The sequence below is a fragment of the Macrobrachium nipponense genome, chromosome 5 (genome assembly GCF_015104395.2).
Source record: "Macrobrachium nipponense isolate FS-2020 chromosome 5, ASM1510439v2, whole genome shotgun sequence".
Classification (NCBI taxonomy): Eukaryota; Metazoa; Arthropoda; class Malacostraca; order Decapoda; family Palaemonidae; genus Macrobrachium; species Macrobrachium nipponense.
This window is the reverse complement of record NC_061107.1, coordinates 19,896,654-19,908,137: the sequence shown is the minus strand read 5'-3', so window position 1 is coordinate 19,908,137 and position 11,484 is coordinate 19,896,654. Positions and strand designations below refer to the sequence as shown.

General features: G+C 34.8%; 1 protein-coding gene across 1 annotated transcript in view; it reads left to right on the top strand.

Annotated features, from left to right (window-relative positions):
* The window catches only part of LOC135215970 (molt-inhibiting hormone-like), a 6,831-nt gene extending 5,698 nt beyond the window's left edge, over positions 1–1,133 (top strand). The window contains exon 3 of the mRNA XM_064250925.1: positions 231–1,133. Within this exon, the coding sequence (XP_064106995.1) occupies positions 231–345 (115 nt within the window). The 3' untranslated portion in view covers positions 346–1,133. The remainder of the gene's footprint in view (positions 1–230) is intronic.
* Positions 1,134–11,484: the final 10,351 nt, after the last annotated feature.

Sequence of the window (11,484 nt, the reverse complement as noted above, 5' to 3'; positions counted from 1 at the left end):
CTGCTATAGTATAGGTTAGCGTTAGCGGGAGCTCTTGTTCTTATTGCAGTCCTCGCTGGTTGTAGTCATCCAATACTTTATTATCTGGTGGAATATTCGGAAGAAAAGCTGTTCTGTGTTAACTAATTTGTGCGTTCTCTTAGCTGTAGTAGGTTTAAGGAAAACCGTCAGCACAAGAGAACAGAGAAAAAGAGGAAGCAATGTTGCCTTATCCCCATCGTGTGTTCCAGGAAAAACTGCTTCTACAACATGGACTTCATGTGGTGCGTCCATGCCACTGAGCGAACCGACGAGCTGGAACATCTGAACCGAGCGATGAGCATAATACGAGTCGGACGCAAGTGAGAATCGCCCAAAACTTCAGCCATCGAGAGACACACTACCACCCCCGCCACCGCCGCTACGACTAATGCCTCACCCAACTCCCAAGACATGGTCGACCTTCCATAGCTGAATTAGATTACTAGTGTATGTCAGCAAAACGTGTCTGTCTGTCTCCTAGATCCACTAAATTCGCAGTTGACCCTCTTTTAGAAATTGCTGTTCTGCTTGATAATCTTGCAATTTACTCCCAGTAGATATTCATATAATATTTATCCATTTGTTTATTTACGATCTTTCTTTGCCACTTATTGTTCGATTAATAAGTTTAATATTCATTTAGCATTGAAACTTACGTTGTTTACTTCACCTCACTGCCAAATTACCTAGAGAAAATTAATCGGTATTTACATTCGGTTAAATGAATAGTTGGCTAACCATAATCTTATGAATAACGGGATAACTTTTTTTAAAAATTGGGGTTTTCTGTCCTTATCAGATTATTGGAAATCAAAATGAAAGAATATGTTTTATTGTAAAAATATAATTTCTTGGTTAAGTATTGTCGACCAAAATTGCATAAATTAAGTTTCGTTTGTATCTCAGAAATGACGAAATCGGCAAAATTGTACCTAAAAAAAAATCCACTTTCACATTTCTCATAGAATTGATATTTGTGATTACCCAAAAATAGAACTTATTTGTGTTATTGCCCAAAAAATAGGATTGATATGTGATTACCCAAAAAAATGCATAGCTGCAAAATCTTTTTTGGTTAGTATTATGAAATGAAATAAACTTCCGGTCTTTCTGCCGTAGACTTTTCCTTTCCATTAAAAAAAAGGTGAAACAAAGTGAGGTTGAATATTTTGTTTTGTATGAAACAAAATGCAGAGAAAGCCTCAGATTGTGTTTCCTTCACATTGAAGAATTATGTCGGCCTGAACTGGAGCGAGAAAAAGTGCATGATTTTATTTGGATATTTTACACCCTTAGGATAAAGGCGATGAGAAACAAGAGAACAACAGAGAGGGAAAAAAACAATGAGTCAGTACATTCAAGAAAAGAATGAGAATTGTCTCATAAAGGGGGACAAATTCTCAAGTCAGACCCTTAACAAATTCTTTAAATAATCCAAATATATATATATTCCTTTGACCCTCACCTCATTGCTCGGCCCCTAGCCGGCAACCCTTTTCATTGCCTTTTTACTGTACCTCCGGTTCATTTTCTGACTTTTCCAACCCCCTCTAAACAATTGTTTTCGGGTGGCGCATCTGCGAAAGTTTTGCCTCTTGCTACACCTGTTTCAAAACTTCTTACGTCTATTTCCCTTTTCAGCGCTGAATGACCTCATAAGGTCCCAGCGGCTTGGCCATTTAGGTCTAAAATTCTGTGTTCCATTTTCCTTACCTCATTTATTAGGTTGATACATTAGGGCCGGTCATTGTCAACGTAATTGTTTTGACCCTCCCCTTTTCGTTTGCGTCGTTGTTTTTAAAAAGGAATTAAAAAAAAAAAAATTCATTTGAAAGTGATTAGGTCACAAAAATGTTAACGGGAGGGGAATTATTAATAACAGTATTTTTGAAATATCTCCCAGTTAAGTAATGGAAAAATTTGTCGATTGATTTTGTCTTCCCAACAGTTACCACTTACCATTTCATGAACTACTTTCTCTTAGTAGTGGTGGCCCAATAAAAAAATAATGTTTTTCCCTAGGAAATTCTGTGAACTTAAATACAATGTGTGCAAAATTTCATCCAATGATTCCAGAAAAATAATCTGCAACCATAGTTTCATGATGAGAGAAATTTAAAATTTTGGTAGGAGGAGAGAGAGAGAGAGAGAGGATGGGTACAACCTAAAACAATATGGGTTGTTTTAAAACAAAAATACAAAGTTCCGAAGACTCCTTCATTACTCAGAAATGCCAGTCTGGATATTCTTACCTATTTTAATGCTTTGCGTCAAAATCTGGTTTACGCTCTGACTATTATCAGCAGTTTGACTAAGATAACAAGAAAGTGTAAATATCTACCCGTTGGCATCTTTTGTTTATTTATCTGTTTATTTTTTTTAAAACAATGTAATTTAAAATGAGTAGCAATAAATTTTTTACTTGGGAGACTATAAGCTGAGGTAAGTAATTTTTACTTCTTTCGCTGAGGCCATTTTGCATTTATCATTCTTGCACTGTAATTTCCTCGCCGTTACCAAGACCATGTTCAAACATTATCTAAACCACTGTCAAAAAGTGTTCGGGAGTTTACCACTGGTTTCATCCAAACGCGCTATGCAAATTTAGTTCTTACAGGGGCTGCTCATGACCTGCTATTCGTTCTCCTGTAGTGGCTGGCTAAGACGAACAATTTGTTTGCTTTACAATAATTGTGACTAGTTAAACATCTTCAATTTTCTTTAAGCCAATCTCAGTAGTATCTGTTGCGTCGCTTCCTGTTGTTTATTAGCTTTGCTAATAATGAGTAAGTTCAATTCATGATACTTCATTCGGATCGCTCCTTGTAGACCTCAAGGTTGCCAGTATTTTAAATTTATTTGAGTAAGGGGACTGCAGTCCTCTTCAATAAGAATGTTTTACAAAAATCTTTGTCTTTATAAGAGTGTTGGAAATTGGTTAATTACAAACCTTTGACTATTCACCAAGGCGGGGACTTTAGCTGCTGGTTTCACGCACCATATTTTATGGATTCTGGACAGAGATAAGAAATTGCATATTTTCTGTATAAACAGATTATTTTTACATTTCCATAGATTTGCAGTTGTTCTGGTAATGCCAAGATTGCTTGTAAACATGTTTTTTTGTTTGATAGTTATTATTATATTGATTTTTTTTTCTATTTTGACGAATTTGACATTCCGTCATACTTTCCAGTTTATTATGAATTGTCTTTTTTTTTTTTTGTTTTTTTGTGGAGGGGGGGGGGTGTGGGAAAACAATTGGCACATACGGTGCCATATCCCACCTGACCCTAGCCGTGACTTCACCAACTTAGCCTTGACCTAGAACTGCCCATGATAAATCCTACCTTAAACTAACCATAACCCTGATTAACCATTATTGTTGAAAAAGCGGGTCATGTCACAAAACCAAAGAAAAAAATAACGCTCTTCTTTGTTCTTTCCGTAATTTTCATTTCGCTTCCATTTTACCCTGATTTAATAAATAGTCTTTAACAAAAAACTACCATACACACTCAACATACACAACATATATTACATGTATAGATATAAAACAAATATTATAATATATAAATAATACTAGATATATATCATATCACTATATGAATATAAGTTATAGAAGAGTAATTAGACAGATATTATGTAGGTTATATATATAGTAGAGAGAATATATATTACGATAATATATATATAGATAATATAACTATATGTATCTAATTATAGATATATATAATAGATATGATATATATATATGGATCTATAATTATAATATGTATATTAGAGAGATATATATCAAGTAGAGAATATATATAGATATATATATTATAACATAAATATACATATATTTATTATAACTAGACTTATATATAATATTTTACCTATATATAATATATATATTAGATTAATATATATAATAAATAACCTGATAAAAAATATACATTCATAACGAAGAAACGACCGAAACTTTATAAAAACATATTTTGTGTTAGTTCAGAATACAGACAGTTCAGAACATGGGATAATATTGGATCTCCGTGCATAAGTCTATTCAATTTAACAAAGTTTCTCCTTTGTCTGTTTACATTGTTTATTTTTGGTTAGTGACCAGAGAAGCTGCTACAACCTGGTGGTGCAAAAAAATTTTGTTTTTTTTTAATAAAAATGAAATAAAATACATTCATGTTAATCAACTTCTGAATGGATCAGCTATGTGCTCGTTCTGTGTAAAAGCAAGAAATGGAAAATGTGCTTTGTACGGACACCAATCCCTCGCCTTCACTTAGTGGGAGTAAAATACTGGAGGGACTTCATCGTCGATGATGTTCAGATGCCCTACTTCGTCTCCGACTTTCTAGGACACTACAGGTCACACTGGTGGACGTCGCTCATCACCGCCTCCTGGCCTTGGCCTCGATCCTCATGGATCCACATGCCAGGGTACCCAAGCCAGGGTCCCCAAGCAGCTGACCATCTCTTCAGTAGGTCCAACAGACCCACACTCTTCTTCAGGTATGTATCGGTGTGTTTAACAACGAACTCAAACACCCTGGATCCTTACATAGCACTGCATGTACTACCGCATCGAGAGTACAGGCTCTCCTGTCTATTCCAAATTCCATAGTCTGGCCCCCAGAGAAACTGCTCGCCATGTGGGAGATCTTCAAGGGAATGGAACAGTCACAGTTTTGGTATTTATACTGAATATCCATACAAGTTATTCATATACTGCTTTGAAGATTCTGCCGCCTGCCACCGTACACGTTCCGAACAGTGTAAGCCCAGTAAGAATATAAAATGTTCATTCATTCAGTTATGACGAAGAGCGATTTTCCATTTGTAAAATACTGAACTCTCTTGTGACCTAGTAACTATAGTAGATTCACATCACCCGTACATCTGATGTCTAGGCCAGTCCCTTATGACGCTCCAGATTGGCTGTTGATAAGCCTATCACAGTGTGGAAGTATCCCTCAGGAGAGTTTGAACATACATCCTGCCTGTGTGAACTCTTGAGAGAGACTGAGAGTTTCCAGCCCAGTGATGGGCTTATCAACAGCCAATCAGGAGCCTCGTAAGGGACTGGTCTAGACATCAGATACACGGTTGATGTGAATCTACTATAGTAAAGATGTGAAACGGTTGCATGCTCAACAGTAAAAACAGCTACATCAGATATGTAGCTGGGAGCTTCACTGCCGAACCTAGTTTTATACGTATGCTATGTTTGGTAGCCAATCACAGTGCCCTTACAGTCCCGTGCATGTACGTCGTTAGCGTCACCTGCCACTAGGTCGTAGTCACATACTTAACTGACCACTTGTAGCCCCATTTCCGCTCGAATGGTATGTCAGAAGCAAGTCAGATCTTCTCAGGAATAAATCTCTGATTTCCCCTTTCATTCCAAGTTGTTTTCCGCTTGACTGAGGCTTTCTACTGCAACAATTTATCTCCTACTGATGTGTGTTTCAAGGCTAAAGGGGTTGCAACAACCCTACCTGTGTCTGTTTCCCTTTGCCCTCGTTAACCGTTGGAATTTTTTTTTTTCCACAAATTGCTCCACTTACGAGCTGCTCAAGAAGGAAGAGCACGTGTCTGCTCAAGGCTGCTTTAATGAAAAACAACAACAGAAACAAATCAGTTTACTCCAGAATCCTGAGTATGTAATAATCTTGAAATGTAACCATACAGTTAGCATCAGTTACCCTTAAGAAAGTATCCTTTTACTAACTGCACAGTAATTGGCACTTGTTACACTTTGATTCCTTTTATAATAAAGGATAGTCTATTTATCTGCTATTCAGTTTGAAATTTATGGTATTGAAGGCTGCAACCTCACGTTTTATGGTCATTGATGTTACATTCAGCATTCATTTTGTCATAGAAACATGAATTCTTGCTGAGCGAAACTTCAATTTGTGCTTGCTGTTCTTATGAAAGCTGAATTTATTATTGTTGATATCTTAATCTCACAAGACCTGTAGTTAGCTATTTTGTACCAAAGTAACTAATCTTTTTTATTAGGTAAGGTTCATTTAAATTTAAACTCCACTTTTATGGCTTTTATAGTTTATTCATCCGTTTTACCTAGTCTGATTTTTAATCAGTTTGAGAAGGTTAAGTTAAGGCATTTTTCATTTCAAACGGTGACAAATTTTATCAGTTACAGATACCTATTCGGTAATCTGAACAGTATTTGGTAGAAATGTTATTACTTCTTAGTCTTCCAGGGCCAGAAATTTAACCAGAGAGAACTTTTGTTCTCATATTCAGATAGAGAGAATATTTAAGACAAAAAAATTCCAGGGTTTACCTTGAATAAATTAAAAGAAAACGGAATCACACCCTTATTAAAAAAAAAAACTATAAAATATGGTATACAATACTAGTAGTAGTTTCTGACTTTCACTTTTTGACCCTTGTAAATTTCTTTAAATGTGGCAACTACGAATAAGTCACATAAACAGTGAAAATCTAAAGATTTGCTCAAAGCAACTGAACAAATAGGGAAAGTAAATTAACTTATCTTTATATCGCTATTTTTTCTTATATTGTTTTAGGAAAAACTTCTGTCTATCAAGGAAATGGTCGAAATGATCTACTTGATCCTTTAAATTAATGATGCTATTTCATTCCATCTGTAGACTCACCTTGTAGGTTTTAGGAACGTAAGGCGAACATTCCCAATGGATTTTTTTTTTCTAAGGAGAAAAAATCTCAGGAATTTAAAAATTTGTATAACGTATCCGACGGATACGTCAGCAGTGTTAAAAAAACTGACGACGTCCTGCCACTGCCATTTGAGCAAAGTTTCAAATAGCAACTCATAAAGAGAGAGGTACTACTATAATGTTGCCTCCTTTTGGCGGGAAATAACGTCTTGGCGCCGTAGTTGTGACGTCTCGACCTATTTTACATTGAGTTTACATTTACTTCATATCTCTACCTGTCATCAGATGATTTTAAACAAAAGTAAAGTTATGAAAAGCACCTTATCCGCTCTATTTATCACAGTAGTAGTATTTCAGATCTTCTTATGTAGACATCTTGCAGTGACCGAAAAGGCGGCAAAACGTCTTTTAAACTTTCATATTTTATATAGCTATCTTTCCTTTTCTTCTCGTGTGCTTTATTTTAAAGTAGTTATTATATGATTTGAAGCTTTTGTTTTATAAAATAATAACGTATTACAGGTTATGTAATGAATATTTACATTGATGCTTCACTTTTGTAACAGTTTATTCATTCACGAAACAGAATTTAAGACAGCAAATGGGTGTTTCCCACTTAAAGAGATCGTTCTAGCATTGTCGCCTTTAAGAGTGAAGACGTTCCATTTTTTTTTTTCCTTCGGATTTTAAGCGTAATGGCTTAAAACAACTTATGAAGGTGCATTTTTAGTTGTCAGAATCAAATCGTTCCCGATATTTTTTCAGGTTTAAATTGCAGTGGCTTCAAACTAATTACCTGGAATACAGTTGCTTAAAAAAAACATTATAAAGACACTGACGGTACAGAATGTGTATTTAGTATTTTAATAGAATTGCTGATGTATTGATTTATTTTCATTTCTGAAACCGTATTAAAACAGCTGTAAGTGAATAATCTTAGCATTTGTTAAGCAGACGACACACTGCACTGTAGCCAAAGTAAAGTTAGTTACTCCTTAGAATCGTTCATATTTTGTATAATTAAGTCTTTTTCTTCTTGTATATTTTAAATTGTTTATTATTTTATGGTAAGTCTTTATTTAATGCAAAAGTTTCCATCTAGTATTCTAAATCTTGGTATGGAGACGAAATCTTGCAGTGTAGCCAATGTGAAGTCAGCCATTCCTTGAAATCTCGTTGTTTTATGTACTTAATTGCCGTTTTATACTCATTTAGTCTATCATTTACTAATAATTACCTAATCTATAGTTTATACTTTATAAAATCATTATTTATAACATAGATTTTGGCGAATAATCATAGATTTTCCAGTAGTTCTTAACGCCGTTGTATTCATTCATAAAATTAATATTAGTAAATAGTCCTCAGCCAATCACAGCTGCGAAAGATAGTCAATGGGAAGACAGGCATTTACCACCATGAGAGTATTCCTCGCGTTTATGAGCTGCTGTTGTTAAAATCCTGCTCGATTTTGGAGGCGCCGAGTGTTCTAGCTATTATTTTTTTTTATTTATTTACTTACTTCAAACGCTCTAACTGGAGGTGTTGAAGAGATCATATTTTAAGTCTTACAAAAATCCTCAAGTGATATGTGTGTTCTGGGAGGGGGGTAATGGAGAATAAATAAAATAAAACTGAAAACCGAAGCAAGTGACAACTGATGGTCAAAAATGTATTAAAGGTGAGGGAATTTTGATGAAAAACGATAAAATTAATAGCAAATTTAATTTCTGCTGTTGTTTTCCGAGTTCACCATATAACAGTTGTATAATGTCTTTACTGCATAGCTACTGTAGTTATTGACAAATTGCTAATAATACAATATGAGGGACTTTTTATAACCCGCTTTTACCCTAACCCATGGTTTTCCCAAAACAAAGGATGTCGCCTTTTTCATGGTGGCTCGTGGCCATAGTGTTTTCGTCGATTTCATAATTATATTGACGATGAACGAACTTTTCACTCCACAGGGGAATTTTCGAACTTCTTGGGAACATTTTGGAACAGGTATTTGATAATATGTAGAAGTAGTTAAATTAAGCTGATTAGGTATAGTAAATTATAAAATTTGTCTTTCACTCTTCATGCACCCGTGGCCCAATTCTGAAGCAGTATAGCCTAGCGTATGTTTTTAAGAAAACGCAAACATTTCCAGGTCACTAATATCCGAAGACAATGTTCCAAGGAACTTTTCCAATCTGTAAGCGAATTCTTTCAAGATCTAAAAATATTTTGAAAAGATGAGAGAGAATATTACAAGATCAGGCTTGTAGCATGTGCAAAAAATTGACTAATAGTAAAAGCAATGGACAGTATTTTTTATAATTCTGTGCTAGGCTAAGGTTTTAAAACTTATACCACACCTAATAACCAAGATGGCTACCCCAACCCATGATCCTCAAGGGAATGTCTGAAAATTTTAAATAATTCAAGAACTCCTGGGATTACTACCTCATAGCCTAGCTACTAACCTAAGGAGGGCCACAAAATTGGAGAAAATGCTGAAGGGGATTTAGGGGTCTGTGCCCGGGCCGCAACATTGTTTAAAGTTATGGGAGCTGTATGTAAGAAAGTCATGAAGTCCCAGCCTTGACCTCTGAGGACAAAAAGAAACCAGCTAGGATACTTGACGAATTATGCCTACACTACCCCCAATTAACATACTTTATAAAAGGTTTGTCTTTAACTCTGCAAATCAGAAAAGTAGTTTAAGTATCGATGAGTACATACTGCAGGCCTGTACTGAGGGGGTGGTTTGTGGGGCGGGGGTCTTACAGCCCCCCCCCCAAAAAAATTTCTGGAAGTCCATATTTTCAAGTATTTCTTATTGTATTTTAGGAATGTGTCCAAGTATCGGTATCGGCTAGTTTTTGTGCTATTGGTATCGGTAAATTTCTGGCCGATACTTTTGTCATTAGTATAGTAATTTAAAATCCTTCTAGGCTGGCATAATATTAATTTTCTGTACCACTTTTTATTTCTAGGATAATTATATTGAATATTATCTTAAATAAAATTATAATAAAATTATAATTTTAACTTAGTTCATATAACCCAAGTCCAGTATAAGTTGGAACTTGCAAAAGGATTTGTACTTTTTTTGAGTTGAATGTTTTGTTGATCTATACTGAGAAACAAACTCTGGTCCTTTCGTAATCTAATTTTATTTGTGTACTGGTATCTAATTTTTCTTGCGATTACTTAATAAAAATAATATTATGTATTTTAATGAGGCAAAGGATTAACCCCTTCATTACCAGAACCTTCCATAATCTAAATGAATGAGTCTGTTAACTGTTTCTAGCCAATATATAAATTAAAACTCAGAATAAACATATATACGTACTAGTGATTTCAGATTGCTCGTCATCCCATGAATTCAAGCACTAAACACCTAAATTGTGAAAAGTCTTCTAATGGTAGTCATAGTATAAGCCAGACTGCATCCAGTAATAAAGGGATTAAATACTAAGTTATACTTTATGTTCTTTCTCAATGTTATTTGTGCCTTTGGAATTGTTATTATATGACCTTTCAACTTTTGAACCTTAAATATACAATAACCAGAGAACAAGATGATTTTAGTAAGTATATATTCTCCTAAATAACAGTAATATTGGAGGTAACAGGTATCAGTATTAGTATTGGTATCGGCTTTAAAAGCTGGTATCAGTATCAGCCAAAAATTTGGTATCGGTGCATCCCTATTGTATATACCTAGGTATATATGCAATGACATTTATAGCAGAAAAGGTACAGTTTTTGGAAAAAAGACCCCCCTTCCCCCTTAAAAAAAACTCTGGGTATGGGCCTGCTATGCTCATGTCAACTGGCTGATTCATGCGAGTTTGGTGATCTCAGGACATCTCTTATTAGAGACAGAATAATCATTGGTACCTCGGATGAAGCAGGAAGAGAACGACTACTCTTGTGAATGTCCTGATACGCAGGTAATCATGGGAAAATCAAAATCTACTGACCATTTCAAGCCCTGCGATGCATAGGTTTTCTTAAATATCTTTTTAAATATCAACTGTATCTTCCTGAAAATTTGGCACATGTTTTACACCTTCCGCTAATATATGGCAATATAATTAAGTACCCTGAATTAATAATTAAGGCACTTTACTTAGAAAATATTCAATTTCCTCAGTATTAGTTGTAAATATACGAACACCTGTCGTTGGCTTAGCCAGAGTTAGGAAAGAAGCCCCGCCCACTCCTCTCTTTCTTACTCTGTCTGATACTTATGAATGGAATAGTGTACTACCATATGCTTTTTTTACGTTTTAAAATGTACACGAACTACCATTTATTACTGATGACTTTTCATAAAGCCATTTGTATGTTTTTATTTGTCATGTACCTTTCTTATCTATTTCCATGAGAATGGTGTGGTAGTGGGAACTTTAGATTATTATTAGAGATATAAATATGGAAGGAAAAAAACATATCATAGTTTATTTAAAAGTAAGATCACTATATACATTATTTTATTATATATATCCAATAAAGTATGTACAATATATACAGAAATTTTACAGATTTTGAAGTAAATTTTTGCAGTAACCATGAAAACAGCATAGGCAAACTAAATAAAAAACTGGTGGATAAATATATCAAAACCTATTAATTACAGGACTATATATACACATGTATAAGGATATTTCAGCTCGCTCCCCATCACTGTCTAAAAACAGATCGTCCTCGTCATTACTGGCGACGTTGACAACGATTGGATCTATGCAATCCCAGACGTTGTCAGTAAGCCAGTATTCGTTCTCGAAAGCCT